General features: G+C 60.8%; 1 protein-coding gene across 4 annotated transcripts; it reads left to right on the top strand.

The window, feature by feature from the left end:
* Positions 1-2,534: 2,534 nt before the first annotated feature.
* Positions 2,535-15,568, top strand: CUNH19orf47 (chromosome unknown C19orf47 homolog). Of its 4 annotated transcripts, XM_075915004.1 has the most exons (10): positions 2,535-2,673; positions 4,485-4,559; positions 5,913-6,000; positions 7,515-7,629; positions 8,578-8,659; positions 9,178-9,312; positions 10,066-10,212; positions 11,431-11,501; positions 12,200-12,586; positions 13,141-15,568. In XM_075915004.1, the coding sequence occupies exons 2-10, from the start codon at positions 4,541-4,543 to the stop codon at positions 13,156-13,158; spliced, it is 1,062 nt and encodes a 353-aa protein (XP_075771119.1). In that variant the 5' UTR covers positions 2,535-2,673; positions 4,485-4,540; the 3' UTR covers positions 13,159-15,568. The 4 variants fall into 4 exon arrangements, with proteins under 4 accessions (XP_075771119.1, XP_075771118.1, XP_075771116.1 ...); XM_075915003.1 differs by lacking the exon at positions 13,141-15,568 and having other exon boundaries at positions 2,536-2,673; positions 10,066-10,164; positions 12,200-12,940; XM_075915001.1 differs by lacking the exon at positions 13,141-15,568 and having other exon boundaries at positions 2,536-2,673; positions 12,200-12,940.
* Positions 15,569-15,727: the final 159 nt, after the last annotated feature.

Below are 15,727 nucleotides of genomic sequence, written 5' to 3'. Positions count from 1 at the left end.
GCCTGAGGCTCTGGGTTTGGGGGGGTTCGCGGGGGGGGGGGCAGAGATGGTGGCGCCCTGCCTGAGGCTCTGGGTTGGGGGGGGCAGCTCTGGCTCTGGGCAGGTGGGGGGTAGGAAGGGGCGCTGACTGGGAGTTTGGGTGCAGGAGGGGGGTGAAGGGCCAGGCTCGGGGAAGGAGCTTCGGGGACGAAGGGAGCTGGGGGGCATTGCACTTACCTAGGGCACCCCGCATAGGCAGAGGCTCTGGGGAGGCGGGTATGTGTGTGTGTGTGTTCTCCACATGCTTCCCCCCCTCTGCGTGTCTCCCGGCCCTGCCTCCCACCCCACGTTCCCCGGCTGCGCCTATGCCACATCTCCCAGGGCCTGGGGGAGCCATCCCTCCTGTCTCCATTCAGCTGCCGGGCTCCCCGGTCCCGGGGCTGTGCAGCAGCCAGCACCACCAGGGCCGGAGCGTGGTTTGGGGCCCCACCATCCCACTGTAAAGCAACGAGCCACGGGCCACTGCATCAGGTATGGGAGGCTTCGGCCAGGGCCTGGTAACTGACTGTCTGGCTCTCTCCGGGGGTGTGGGACCCTGTCACCGAGCGGTGGGGAGTCCCCGGGCCCTGCCCCGCCAGCCGCAGCCAGTGGGCAGGGAGGACAGAAGGTTTATTGGTTTCCCGGGACACGGCGCAGAACCGACTTGTCGGCACAGGAAGCAGGAGCAGCCGGTACAACCCAGCTTGGGGAGACGGGGCCCAGAGCCAGGGCCTGTGGCCCCTCCCTGCATCCTAAGCCAGCCGAGACACACACTCAGCCAAGCAGGCCCAGCCCTGCAGGCCGCTCCGCCCCTCCGTTGCTCAGACTCCTGCGCAAGGTGTCACCTGGTTGTTCCCCCCACCCAGACTCAGGGTACAGGACACCTGAGCTATTGTTGTGTACGCACCGGGCTGGGGCAGCCTCCCTTAGTGAGAGTCACATGCGAAATTCCCATCTAGGGATTGGTGCAGTGTCCAGGGAAACTGAGGCACGCACACAGGGCCACCCCAAGGCAGCAGAAGTCACATGCGACAGAACAAAGAGAACAAAGCGAATACCAGCCCCACCTCGTCACAGATCCCCTCATCCAGTTAACAGAGCCAGCGCACCCCCTTTATTAACTGTATTGCAGTCCCACCTAGGGGACTCCAGCAGGGCTTCCAGCCCCAGCCTGGCCGGCACAGGCCGCTGTCTCCCCGGAAGGAACCTGCAGCTGGTCCCGCCTGCCCTGCGCTGTTTGTCCCGTTTGAGGGGATGACTGCGGTTGCTCCATAGCACCTGCTGGCTCTTAATCACAGCCCCAAGCTGCCCGGGGTTTGGCTCCACCTTTACGTGACACTCCTGGCCTTCAGGTGCGCCCGTCCCTCGCCTTCACAGAGCCAGGCCCCCTGAGCAGAGAGGGCGAGGACTGGAAGACCTGGAAGGGTTCCCCACCCAGCCTGTGGTGTCCACAGACACTTACCCCACAGGGAACAGAGCTGGGCCAAGGTGCCCTACAACAGGAATAATTTACAGTCGTTGTCACCTCGTCTGGATTCAAGCCAGTCACCCCGGGGTGACGGGACCCTGCCTCTGAGCCAGCCCAGCTCTCCTATAGGGAGGGTTTCTCTGCCCCAAGACTTCCTTACAGACTGGCGGACAGGCCCTCCCCTGGCCTCAGTCCCCACGGCTCCATTCGGCCAGCATTGGAACAATACAGTCCCCTAATCTGCTCTGCTCCCCAGTGAATCTGCCCCCGGGCCCGGCCTTCTGAGCAGGAGTCCTCAGCTGCCTGGCTAGAGGCAGCTGGCTTGGGTCGTTGCTCCCTCTTATGGAGAGAGGCGGGACAGGGCAAGCCAAGTCTGGGACTTCAGAGGAGCCCTCCGGCACCTTAGAGACTAACACATAGATAGAAGGGATCACGAGTCTTCCGGGGGAAACCCACTTCCTCAGATGAGACGATCTTGAGCCCCCCTGCTAACCACTGGCCCCCACTCCCTTCCCAGAGCCGGGGAGAGACCCCAGGCGTCCTGGCTCCCAGCCCCTGCTCTAACCACTGGCCCCCACTGCCCTCCCAGAGCTGGAGAGAGACCCCAGGAGTCCTGGCTCCCAGCCCCTGCTCTAACCACTGGCCCCCACTGCCCTCCCAGAGCTGGAGAGAGACCCCAGGAGTCCTGGCTCCCAGCCCCTGCTCTAACCACTGGCCCCCACTGCCCTCCCAGAGCTGGAGAGAGACCCCAGGAGTCCTGGCTCCCAGCCCCTGCTCTAACCACTGGCCCCCACTGCCCTCCCATAGCTGGGGAGAGAACCCAGGAGTCTTGGCTCCCAGCCCCTGCTCTAACCACTGGCCCCCACTGCCCTCCCAGAGCCGGGGAGAGACCCCAGGAGTCTTGGCCCCCAGCCCCTGCTCTAACCACTGGCCCCCACTGCCCTCCCAGAGCCGGGGAGAGACCCCAGGAGTCTTGGCCCCCAGCCCCTGCTCTAACCACTGGCCCCCACTCCCGGGCGCAAAGCGCGCATGCGCGGGACAGGGGCGGCTGCGAGAGGCGCTGAGTCCGCCCAGCGCTCGATGGTTTCCCCGCCGCCTAGAGGGGAGCCCGCTTCCGGTTCTCGCTGGCCGGCGCTTCCGGCTGGGCCTGGCCCCGGGCCTGGAGACAAGCGGGGCGGCGCGCGGCGGTGAGTGGGGGCGGGGGGCGGCGGGGGAGGAGTTGGGGGGGCAGCGGGGGAGGGGGCGGGGGAGGAGTTGGGGGGGCAGCGGGGGAGGGGCCGGGGGGGAGTTGTGGGGGGCGGCGGGGGAGGGGGCGGGGGGGAGTTGTGGGGGGCGGCGGGGGAGGGGCGGGGGAGGAGTTGTGGGGGGCAGCGGGGGAGGGGCGGGGGAGGAGTTGTGGGGGGCAGCGGGGGAGGGGCGGGGGGGAGTTGTGGGGGGCAGCGGGGGAGGGGCGGGGGAGGAGTTGTGGGGGGCGGCGGGGGAGGAGTTGTGGGGGGCAGCGGGGGAGGGGGCGGGGGAGGAGTTGTGGGGGGCAGCGGGGGAGGGGGCGGGGGAGGAGTTGTGGGGGGCGGCGGGGGAGGAGTTGTGGGGGGCGGCGGGGGAGGAGTTGTGGGGGGCGGCGGGGGAGGAGTTGTGGGGGGCAGCGGGGGAGGGGGCGGGGGAGGAGTTGTGGGGGGCGGCGGGGGAGGGGGCGGGGGAGGAGTTGTGGGGGGCGGCGGGGGAGGGGGCGGGGGAGGAGTTGTGGGGGGCGGCGGGGGAGGGGGCGGGGGAGGAGTTGTGGGGGGCCGGCGGGGGAGGGGGCGGGGGAGGAGTTGTGGGGGGCCGGCGGGGGAGGGGGCGGGGGAGGAGTTGTGGGGGGCAGCGGGGAAGGGGCGGGGGAGGAGTTGTGGGGGGCAGCGGGGGAGGGGGCGGGGGAGGAGTTGTGGGGGGCCGGCGGGGGAGGGGGCGGGGGAGGAGTTGTGGGGGCAGCGGGGGTAGGGCTGGCGGGGAGCAGGAGCAGCAGAGGTGGGGGCACGGTGCTTGGCTGTACGGGTGACAGGCTGAGGAAGAGCTGGGGGTCAGACACTGGGACTATGGGGAGTGCTGGGGGCGGTCGGGCGGAACTAGGGCTGTGCAGGTGAGATGGCTACTGAAGATTTTCGGGGGGAGAGATTCGGGGGGGTTGCAGCGGAGCCATGGGGCCGAGACTGCGGGGTCCCGATCTCCTGCCTTCCACCAGTTGGCGCTCAGCTCTTAAACGTCCCTAGCTCAGGGGGTGTGGCCCCAGGCAGTGCCCACAGGCCCAGCAACGCTCACTGGCCAAGCTGGAATCATAGTGGCAGCAACCAGCAGGAATGGCTGAGTTGCCGTAGTCCTGCCTTGAGGGCAGAGGACTGAACTAGGTGAGGTTTCCAGGTCCCATCCAGTCCTACGATTCTAGCCCTCGGAAAGCTCTGTGAGCGGCTTCCAGTTCATTCATTCATTCAGTCCAGCCATTTTTTAACCTTCCGTTGCTTCCTGAAGGATGAAAATTCCCATCCTCGTCTCTAATAGGTAAATAGTTCCTCAGTCCCAGCCAAGCCTTGGTCTCTCCCCATCCTAGGTAGACATTCATTTGTTTCCGCAAGTACGGGATAAGACCCTGGAGAGAGAATGACAGAAGGGAAGGAACTCTTAGCAACCAGATCCTTATCACAAACATGCCCTTAAGTAACCGGATATACAGAAATGACTGGCATTGTCACCATCTCCTTGCCCTGTGCCTCTGCCCTTGTCTCTTTAAGAAGCACTGAAATATTTGTAGCCCTGGGCAAAGGACTGGAGCCTAACTTGGTCTAATCAAAAATCCTTTTGCGTCTAAGAGCCGCCATGGTAGAACCAGAGTGGGGAGGTTGTGGTTTTAACGCCTGGGCTGGGAGTGGGTAATGGGCTATTCTTGTTCCATGAACGCCGGCGCTGGAATTCTCCCTGCGTCATTTGTGAAGCTCAGTTGCCTCAATAATATGTTGCCTCATTGCAGGATTTTCACACAAGTGACAGCCCAGCCCCACTGGGGCTCTGTCTGGATTTGCCACAATGGTGTCGGTTACAATGGGTAAGTCGAAAGGGTGATATTTTGATTTTTTTTAAGGCCCTGCCTGTCCCCCTTCTTGTGTAAACTGAGACTTAGTAAGAGGATAGCCCTGGAGTAAAGGAGCTCAGAAGAGCAGATCTGATCAGTAACTTTTGTGCTATAGTCCAATATAAGAGGAATTCAGCTGCTGGGGCATGAACAGCTAGGCTGATGTGTGACAGCAGCTGCGAATGTTTGGCATGTGCTGCCAGGGATCTGTGCGCTGGACCACAGAAAAGATACTGAAGTGACACTCTGATCATGACAGACTCTTCCGAAGGCCAGGAACTCCACAGAGAAAGCTTGTGATTCTTAGGCTCCTTTCAGCACACACAGCATAACGGCCAGCTGCGATTTAGAGTCCTCTGTCACTCTGAGAAACACTAGAATAGACCGTGAAGAGCCTGTACTTCAGACCTGCATGTTGTTTCGCTCCCGTGTTACTTCAGGAAGTGTGATCCTAGACTGTATTCCATGCTTTGAGATTGAACTTGGTAGCTGATGATATTATGCTGAATTGATTTGGATTTCCCTCTCCTCGCGGTTTCCAAATGACTACGAATTTGATGGATGAGGAAGCTGCACTGATGCTTTTCAGTAACAGTCTGATGGTTTGTGGTTTGCTAAAGATTTAAACAACTACTGATCTCCTCTCCTCCCCACCCTCCCCCAAAAAACCCCACCCAACAGCTCTGTGAAAAAAGGTGCTTGATTGGTACGGATTTACCCGGCTGCTGTCTGGGCATCACTTGGCTCTCCCAAGTGGCACCAGTGACCCAAAGGTTTGTGCCTAACAGACCTGCAGCACAGCAAAGTGCAGCTGCCTTTGTTCATGACTAGGGCTCCTTTGTGTTATGCCCGGTGCAGGCGGAACAGACATGGTGTGTGCCCCGAAGAGTTCACAGTGGGTCAGTCTAGACAACAGATGGGGAGAACCAGGCAATGATTGGACCATGTTGGTCCGCGTGACCAGGGCTCGACAAACTATAGAATCTACTTGCCCGTGGCGAGTAGATTTCAGCTGCGCACCCCGTTTACCGGCGGCGCACGCATGCGCAGTGCAGGGCTGGCGAGCAGCTTTCTCCGCCGTTTGTCAAGCCCTGCACGTGACCATAATTAGTGTTTTCATGATCTCCAGGCTATATAGTGTTACGGGGATTTGTGACTTCTCTGTTTTGTGTGTGTCGGTCCCTCTCTGCCTGTGTCTCTAGCAGCGGTCACTGCTACTGCATGTATTGGGCTAGCAGGGCGATTGCTCCAGGAGCCGGCATCAGAACAGACTGTGTTAATTCATTCACATGACTTAGGAGCTGCTTTGTGTCTTGCATCTTTCAGCAACCTCGGAATGGATTCAGTTTTTTAAGGAAGCTGGGATTCCGCCAGGCCCTGCTGTCAACTATGCGGTTATGTTTGTGGATAACAGGTGAGGCTACAGAGAAACAGGCAACAGGTTTCTGTTGCTTCAAAAGAAATAGTGGACACCCCCATGCGGCGCTCGAAACGCATCAGTGTCACCAGCAGGCTTATTACTCCGTTATAATACGCTAAGGGAGCCAGGGGGTGCCCGCCTCCCTGCCTCAGTTCTCCTCTTTACAGAGAGGCTGGGGAGAAGAAATGCCTTTAAATAACTTTCAGGTGCAAATAGCCCTCTGCGTATTCAGTGTTAATTCTCTCGAGGTCCGAGTTCCTTTCTGGTTGTAGGGGACAAGTTTGCTCCTAAAAATTAGGGACGTGATCGTATAAACGTGTGAATCGGGGTGAGGAACCTTTTTTGGGTCGGGGGCCGCCCACAAGTGAGAAGCAAGAAAACAAAAACAAACCCTCGCTGATGTGGCTCCTGACTGAGATGGAGAAAGACTCTTCCCACGTTCCCCTCACACTCCAGAGCTGGGGGTGGGGGGCTAGTAGATTTTGTGTGTTCCAGCCCCATGATGAGGTAGCAGGGGGGCTGGAGCACCAGTGTGGGCTCCCCAATGCTGGGAGGGAGCTCGGAGGCCGGATTCAGGCAAGTCAGGGGATGCATCTGGCCCCCAGGATCCTCACCCCTGGTGTAAATGGTTTCATCTACCCCCCCCCCCCCCCATGCTTCTGCCTGCGAATCAGGGACAGGTGGGAGCGGGTGGGCGTGCGGAGCTGGCTTTTAAGCCGGCTCCCTGCAAGTGCTGGCTCCCTGCAGAGCTGCCTTCTCTCCCCCTCACATATAAACACGTAACCACTGAAGTGTCAACATCCCTCTTAAAGGCTCTGTTGAGTAATTAGTTCTTGGAGGACAATTAACCATTGGAACGACCTGTCAAGGGTTGTGTGGTGGATTCTTCATCACTGGCAGTTTTTAAATCAAGACGGGGTGTTTTTCTATTAGCTTTATTCGTTCAAATAGGAATTAGTGCGGGACAAGACTCAGGCCTGGGCTAGGCAGGAAGTCAGACTGGATGGTCACACTGGTCTTTGCTGGCCTTGGAATCTTGCTCCCAGCTGTTCTAGTCCCTGTCATTCTGGGCGGAGTCCCGGGCCCCTCACCCTGTGGCGCCGGTTAGGGTGGCAGCTCACGTTGCCGAGAGAAAGGGGCCAGCTCTCCTCTCCAGCCTTTCAGCACTCCTTGGTCCCCCAGAAGGGTGACGCCTGAGACTTCCGCCAGAGGGGCTGCCCCTGAGCTTCCTAGCACTTGTGCTCATGAAGATCCCATGATCTGTTCTGCAGAAGAGAGCAAGGGTAATAGCCCTGGCATCCTGGCCAAATTCCAGTCTGCTTCAGTAGTTGCACTAACGACTAATTGGATACTTGAGTCTCTTACATCTGGCAGTGGGAAGCCTGAGCCGCGTTCTGTCTCCAGCTGCTGCCCCCGTCGCAGAGCTGGGATCGGATCTTCTTGTATTTTAGTTCTCTGGCATGGGGGTTGTGCATGCGTTGAGACCCTGCCTGCTCTGTTCTGTACAGAATCCAGAAGAACATGCTGCTGGACCTGAGCAAGGAGATCATGAACGAGCTGGGCATCACGGTGGTGGGAGACATCATCGCTATCCTCAAGCATGCCAAAGTCGTTTACAGACAGGTAGTGTCTGGGAGCGGCTTGGGTTGCCCTGGCCGCCTTGGGGACGTGTGTCATTGCCAGCATCTACTAGGCTTTCCCTACGCGGGTAACCTGAGCCCGGCGCCGTGCCCTGGCACCACGGAGTGTACCCCTCTCAATCAGAGCTTCTCAGCGGCAGGGACTCCGGCCATCAGGGCGTGCCGCTGGGTTTCCCCCAGGAGTCAGGCCCCTGTTTGAAAGGCAGGGTAATGGCCTTTGGAAAGCTGTTTCAGTGGAGACTTCAATTAGGAGACTTCCACATGAGGCTGGGTGGGTTCCAGTGCAGCTGCTGGGCAAGCCGCAGGACACACAGGTGGGAAGTCTCTGGCCTGTTGTGAAGGAGGCCAGCTCTCTGGCCTTAGTAACCATGAATTTCAAAGCTGTAGCAGCCCATGAGATCCTTGCTACTGTTCTGACTTGTTCCCGTAGCACTGCCTCTTTGAAGCTCCCAGCCATCTCCAGACCCCCAGAGGCAAGCTGGCCGACTATCCTGCACCGTCCCACGGGAGCACAAGCCCCCGTTTTGTAGACTGGGTAAAGCGAGGCAGCGCCAGAAGGCCCCATGGCTGGAGTCATGTGGCAAATTACTGGCAGCATTTGGACTAGAACCCAGGAGTTGTGACTCCGCCCCCTTTCCCAACCACTAGGCGCCGCTCCCTCCCTGACGTGCTGAACTCCTGGGAGGTGATGGGGGAAAATGGAGTGTTAGAGGTTAGTTGGTTCCTTGCCAAGTCCCTGCTCGGAGAGCGGCCTGGTGTCCACGCTGCGCCGAGGGGAGGCCCAGAGCCACGCGGGTGTTGCTGGGCCTCAATGGAGCCCTCCCGATTCCTGTCCCGTTGGGACGTGGCCTTCAGGCTACCGGTGAGAGCAGCGTTGCCCTGCAGCCCCGGTGGGGATTGTCCCATTCCGTCTCGCCGTGTTCTCTCTCAGGAGATGTGCAAGGCCGCTACGGAGTCGATGTCCTCCAGCCAGCCCAGCATGCAGTCAGAGCTGCGCAGGAATGCCAGCAGCGGTAAGGACAGTCCGACTCTCCGGACACCAGGGCTCCCTTCCCAGTCTCCTCTGGGGCTCCTGCCCTTGGCCTGGCAGCCGTGTCCGTCTTCAGAGCTCAGCCCGGCTTGCTGTCTGGCTGGGGGTGACCCTCGCCTGAGGGCTGCTTTTCTGTAGCCCACGCAGGGGCCGCTGTGCACGCCCTGTTGGCTTAGTAGCTTGTCGTTTCCCAGGGCACAGGCTCCTGCAGTTCTGAATATGGCATGAGAAAATGACTTGGTTGCTTTGACGGGGGGAGGCGGTGTGTGTAACGCCCCTCGTCCAGCCCCAGGGCGAGCCCCGCGTCGGCCTCTGCGCCGCTCCCTTGTTCAGCGTGGCAGGGCTGGCGCCGCAGGGTCACTTTTTCCTTCCCCGCCTGGCCAAAGGCCCTGGGGTGTGAAGCGCTAGGGAGCAGCACAGCAGCCCTGCTCTGTGGAGTGCGCTAGGAATACGTCGCCGGTGCCTGGTTCTTCTCCATCACCGGCTCTTTTTGCCTTCCAGCTGCCACCCGTATGATTGCGAACAGCTTAAGCCGAGATTCACCACCTGCCACGCCTGTCCGAAGACCCGACACCGGTACATCCAAAATCTCCGTTACGGTGTCCAACAAAACGGCTGTGAAGAACGCAAAAGCAGGTGGGAGGGAGACACGTTAGGAACCCTTCGAAATCCAGCTTGGGCAGCCCTTGCTTGTTCAGAAAAAGAAAGCTTTGTTCTAAAGCCTTACGTAGCGTTGCTGTGAGCTGCTTACCAGCCGCTGTGCTCATGTACCCAGAGCTGGCTGCATTTCCGTGGGCCGTGAGGTGATTTCGGTCTGGTGGTGTGATCACTTAGTGCGTTTTGTGACGCCTTTTGGAGGCTGTTTGGCTGTAAGAGGCTGTGCAAACGCAAACGACTGCTCGAAACAGTTTGCGACCAGATCTCAAGATTGCCTTATGTGCATATCCTCCCGCTTCCGGGTCACCTGTTCAGATCTCGCCTAGACTAGAGAGGCTGCCCTCTAGTACAGGGGTGGATAACATGCCTCTGGAGGGCTGGATTCAGCCTGCCAAGCCACCAGATCCGGCCCACGGACCACCCTGCTGGGACCCTCAGACATGCAGCAGCTGCTGTTTTAAATGCAGGGCCGCTCTCTGTGTCTTTTCCCTCTCGAGGGAGGGAGAGGCTTCGTGTGATCTCCCCGTCTGCAGCCCAGTCCTCAGCTCCTGTTGGCCGGAAACAACCCGCCAATAGGATCTGAGAGATTGGCCTGGGGAAAGGGGGCAGCGTGAGCCTCTTCCCCCCCCTCCCGGACTAAGCTCCAGGACCTCACAGAGCCCCCCCACCCTGCAGCTCCGCCTGTGGAAGGGACCCCCGTTGGCTAGTTCGCTGACTGGTCTCTTTTCCCAGCTCTGTGCGACGCGGCGGCCGAGAGCGCGGAGGTCCCAGCGAAGCGGCGGCGAGTCACGGCCGAGATGGAAGGGAAGTACATCATCAACATGCCAAAAGGTACCACGCCGAGGACTAAGAAAATCCTGGAACAGCAGGCGGCCAAAGGTACCACTGGCGGGTTTGTAGCCCCCGGGCAGCATGTGTCTGCGTGGTCCCCGGATCCACGGCACGCTGTCGTCCCCGGATCCGGCACCAAGAGACACACCAGGGGTGGTCCTGCCTGTCACTGAACAGCTCGCGCGGGGGACAGACCCGCGCTGGCGCCGCACCATGGAGCCCCTCTGCGGGCCTGGGAGAGGAACGCGCAGTGTCCCGGCAAAGGCAAGCGTTGAGCTCGGTCTCACAAGCGGGGCTGACGACGGAAGCGAAACCATCTGTCCCACCCCGGATCTACCGGGTCGCTTCCCAGCTCTGTGCGGCTCCAGCACGGGTCTCACCAACAGGTCTTGGTCCGGTACAAGCTAGTCCCCCCTTCGCTCTCCCCATCTCCCTGCTATCCCGGGACTGCCCCTAGCACAGCAGCACTGCCTGCACCGTGACGTGGCAGCAGAGCCGCGCTGTCAAAGCAGGCGGACGAGACTTCCTTGTCCACCCCCGCTCGCTGAGCACGTGGGACTGGCAGTCCCGAGCCAGCCCTGTGATACTGGCGCACGAGGGGCCTGCGCACGTGGCCTGACCCAGCCATGCAGTGGGTGCCTGTGGGCGTGATACTGTTAGCAGTGTGGCGCCTTTCTTGGGGACTGCCTGAGCTGATGCCCCTCCCCACGTAGCTGCACGGGGGGAAGACATCTGGGTGCGGAGGTGGCAGGTGCAAATTCAGTGGTATTGGCGCAGTTACAGCGGGGCAGCTGTTAGTGCAGACAAGGCCAGAGCGTAAGTGGGACTTCCAAGGAGGTCACGCACCCTCGGGTCCTGCGTGTGGCTCGGCGCACGCCTGGCTGGTTTCTGTGAGAATCCTGCCCAGCGTGCCCCTCTGCCACGGTGTCGAGCCGCGTGCTGGACCCTGGCCGCTGCACTCCTCCTCTGAGGCGGCAGCGGCCTGCCAGGCGCGCCGGGGGCGTGCGAAAGCTTTACGGCTCCTCGCAAGCACTCGGAAGGTGGAGTGGTAGAGGCACGTCACGTATTCCCCGTCGGATGCCGGCGGGCCGTGATGCCGCGCCCGAGGAGGGCTCTGCCGCAGGGTCTGAGGGGGTGTTCGTGGAGGCGAGGGGGCCGTTTCCTGCCCCCCTCCTATGGGGTTCTCCTCATGGCTATGGAAGCCCTCCCCCAGTTTCCTCTCTCGTGGAAGCCTGAAAGCACTTCTCTGGTCTTTGCTGCGGCTAGGTGTGCCCAGGACGTCTGTGTTTGACCGGCTGGGGGCTGAGATGAAGGCAGACACGACCACCGGAAATAAGGTGAGAGCGGAGGGGGGTTCTGTGGCCGTGGGACAGGACTGGCGTGTGAGAGAGAGCTGGGGCTGCAAGCACCCAGCTTCCTGGCCACTGACAAGAAGGTCCCTGGTGGTGGAGGTGGGGAGCGGGACATTTGCCCTGATGTTGCTCTGCCTGGTCGGGGAGGGGAGGACTATCCGCCCATTCACATACAGACCTGAGACGCGCCTGGAACAGCGAGGCAGTGCTGGGCGGGGAGCGCAGAGACCTGGGGTCCGTTCCCAGCGCTCTGCTGCCCTCGGGGGGGACCGTGGGCGAGTCACGCCGCTCCACGCCTCAGCTTCCGCAGTCGGTGCTGCTCGTGCGCTGAGAGCGGACGACGGAAGGTGCCGCATAAGAGCAGGGTCGTTATGAGCTTGTTAATCCCCCAGGAAATGCAGGCCTCTCCAGCGACACGGAAGGGTATGGTACAGCCCCTGAGCCATCGTAGGAGAATAATCCCTTGTTCTCAGTGCGTCGCCAAGTGCTATGTAACTTCCCCCATTACAGCTGGGGAAACGGAGGCCCGAAGCAGCACAGGGACTTGTCCCAGGTCTCCCAGCGGGGCAGGTAGCAGAGCTGGGAACAGAAGCTGTCCCAGTCCTGTGCTCCGTCCATTAGGCCACCCTGCCCTGCCACGGACAATCTTTGGGCGGGACACTAATGCCTGTGGGTCCTCGCAGCCTACAGGGGTCTTCAGCCGCCTGGGGGATGCTCTGGAGGCCGACGAGGACAAAGGCACCGAGAGCGACGACTCCTCCTCCGTCCTGCAGTACGCCGGGGTCCTGAAGAAGCTCTCCAAGCCGTCCCACAAGGAAAGCGCCAAGCCAGGAGTAACCGTCAAAGCCAAGGCCACCAGCTCGGAGGCAAAGCCAGCCGTGACGACCATTCGGCGGCTGGGCAACAAGAGCGCCGCCCTGGCGGCGAAGGAGAAGCAGGTCAGCGTGGCACAGAGACTGGGCAAGCCCCCCCCGCCCGCCGAGGCCCAGGACAGCAGTGTCACCAGCACCAAGAGCAAAGCGGAGCCGAAGTTCAGGGTCACAATAAAGCGGACTTTGGGTAGCGCCAAGGTAAGCAGCACCAGTGAGATCCATAGCGCGCAGATGGACAATACAGGCACGGTGAGTGTCTTTAAGAGACTGGGCAAGAAGGCACACTGAGCCCGGAGAAGTGCCTGGAAGGCTTGGTTCTGTAGCTGCTAGTGGCCGGCCCCCGGGCCAGCGTTGCCACCACGCTCTTTCCCCGCACGGAACCCTGCGTGGGGGTACCCAGAGACCCATCTCCTTCAGACCCAGCGTACCGCAGTGGAGTGTGTGTGGCCTCTGCTCCTGGGACCCAGCGTGACGGCAGTGGAGTGTGTGTGGCCTCTGCTCCTGGCTCCTCCCTTACGAATAAACGCAAAGGGCGCAAGCCGTGGTGTGAAATGGGCTGGGATTGCTGTGTGGCGGGGCCTGCGACGGAGCCCCTCCCCCGGCGCGAGCCCCCTCTGTCGGAGGCCTCGGCAGAGAAGACGTGGCGAGAACGGGCGCTGGATGTCGGAGGGGCTTCCTAGCACCTTTCCCCAGCGCGATAGCTCACTGAAAGCTCTTTTCTATTCTCTTTTTCTATCGTTCTCCCTCTGCAGGGTCTTGCCTGTATCTAGGAAGCCGCGTCTCGAGCCTCCGTACCGAGAGAATACGGAGTTGGGACACTCGAGTCTGCGGGTTTCCTAGCAACCTAGAAAACCACACGGAAGGGCTCTGAGCACCACGCAGACTTTGGTTTGGGTGTTGTCCGTCCACGTGTATTAGTCTAAGAACCACAGAGATTTCTTTTCTGCCCCCCCCCCCCCCCCCCCCCCCACCACCTGCCCCCTAAAGCGTTACACTTGTATTCCAGGCATGGGTTTCCCCTAGGGTTGTGGAGTTCTGTGCAGACATTGCAGTAAGCTGCTGGTGCGTGGCGTGGCGTGGCGTGGCGTGGCGTGGCTTCCAGCAGGTCCCGGGACAGCTCCAGCGTCTGCCGGCAGCAGGCTGAGGGGCTGGATTGGTTTGGTGGGGTCCAGGACTGTTTGGCTTGTGAGGGGCGGGGAGATGTTAGGCTCTGGGGGCCAGTGGCATTGCAGCGCGGTTCTGCACACACCAGCTTTCTCGTCAGATTACCCAGAGCGGAGGAAATTGTCCTTGTCGGGAGAGGCTGGATGCAGGAGTCACCGTGCTGCCCGCCGAAGGGTCCCACCCCTCGTGCTGAGTGGCACGGAGACTCTGGAGAGAAGTAGTTTTGCCCACGTGCAGATACAAGGCAGGCGTCTGGCTTTGGTTACTCCGCCGCGCCGGCCCCAAATGAGAAAAACAATTACCGATCGGTTACATGGTTAACTGCTCCCGGGGCTGCCACGGCTCCTGGCCCCGTGTGGGGCTGGAGCGGCCTGTTAACCAGCTAACCGGTTACCCGTTCGCGGCCCTAGTCCCCAGTGAAGGGAACAGACCTCGCGTCCCTTCCTACAGGCAGGGCTTTGGTACATTGTTGGGGTGTAGAGAGACTAGACCGTTCTGGAGCTGCCTGCTGCTGCGTCCCAAGGCCGGGCCGGGCGCTGGGATCGCGACCGTGCTGTGTGGTGGCCCTGGCAGGGAAAAGCGTTTTTTAATTCGCTCTGTTCTGAGTGAACATGTATCTGTATCAAAGAGCCATCCGTGCGGCTGGTGCTGCGCTCCTGAGGGGAGCCTGTGCAGAGAGGCTGCGTCCGGAGAGCAAACTCCTGTCACCCCTCGGCGGCCTATGGCTTGTCCTGCTCCAGGGGGAGAGGGGAGTCCTGGGGCCGTCGGGCGGTGAGTTAGCTAGTTCTAACGGTTCCCCCGCACTCCAGGGGGTTACTGCTCCCAAATAGGTCCTGTGGGCTGAGAGATGGCAGAGCCCACGCTGTCTGCGCTTCACAGTGCCCAGAAGAGAGGGGCTGTTCCCCGGTTCTGTCCTTACTTAGCCACCCCCAGACTGTGCAGCCACCCTCCGCCGCCGAGCGCTGTGATACTCGTATCAAGGGCAGCGGGGCAATCTCAGCTTACCAGAGAGTGGCCTGCAGGCCAGCATCAGCCGGGAAGGCTCCATCTTGGCATAGCTGCGGATGCTGGAGACGCCTGCGGGCCGGGGCTCTGGAGTCAAGATGAGACTGGCTGCCTTTGGCTTCATCAGCTGATGGAAGTGCAGCTGTCACTAGAGCCCCCGCTGTCCTAGAGCCAGCACTGTTCCCTGCCAGGTCCTCGTGTGGTCCAAGTGCCCTCTCTTCCCTGTGCATGGGTAGGGCCGACTGCTGCTCTAACCAAGGTTTCTCCCTCCCTTTCGCTGCTGGTATTTATTAAGCCCAACCGTCGGATGGTTTCGTGTCTCTGGGGGCAGGCCCCGTCCTTGCGGAGAGGCTTGGGCACTTTTGGCTGCGGGCGTTGCTGCATCTCTTGAGCTTGGTGCCTGCAGTGGCCTTCCTGTTTGTTCTGAAGCGCTCACTTTCCGCGGGAAACGCCTGTAGGCTTCATAACTGGGTTAATCCACAAGCGCTCAGCTGTGAGCTGGAGACGAGGGATGAACAGGGGAGTCGATTGACCGATGATCCGATAAGCAACAGTGTACAGGTTAATGCTATAGCCTACACACATTTCCCTCCCCCGCCCCCGCCAGACTGGGGCTGCTGCCGCCCCACAATGCTGCCTCTGTATCAGAGGCAGCAGCACAGAGTGACAGGCAGCTGGTCCGCAAGAGGAGCTGGTTTTTAAACTGGCTCCCCTCGCGGACCAGCTCCCACCTGGCCCCCTGCGCAGAGTGGCAGGGGACTCCTCGGGGGTGGGGCCGGAGCGCACTGGTCGACTAACCGATAAGTAGACTAGTCAACTAACTGAGAAGAATTCATGAGGTGACTCGACTGTTCAGTTAACCAAAACGTAACCTCCCTCCTGGAGCCGAGGAGGAGCATCTGTGGGGGGCAGCCCGTTCCGCTCCACTGGAATTGTGTGGAACGCACTCACCGCATGGGCCATGCTTTTGAAAGGGTGTGACGTTGCTGTTGCAATAAATCATAAACAAGACCTCTTCCTCTCATCCCTCTGGGCTTGCCTAGGGCTCTGCCGCTCGTGCTTTGAAAGCAGGATTCATGGGCAGTGGGTGGCGATAGTGCTTACTCCGCACCTCCAGAGCGGCAGCAAAACAGAGCTGCTCAGTGGTGAATGTTCACCCTCTCCCCCCGC

Source organism: Pelodiscus sinensis, unplaced genomic scaffold (assembly GCF_049634645.1).
Source record: "Pelodiscus sinensis isolate JC-2024 unplaced genomic scaffold, ASM4963464v1 ctg34, whole genome shotgun sequence".
NCBI classification, from domain to species: domain Eukaryota; kingdom Metazoa; phylum Chordata; order Testudines; family Trionychidae; genus Pelodiscus; species Pelodiscus sinensis.
Note: the sequence above shows the minus strand (reverse complement) of the source record. Positions and strands in the feature narration are given on the sequence as shown.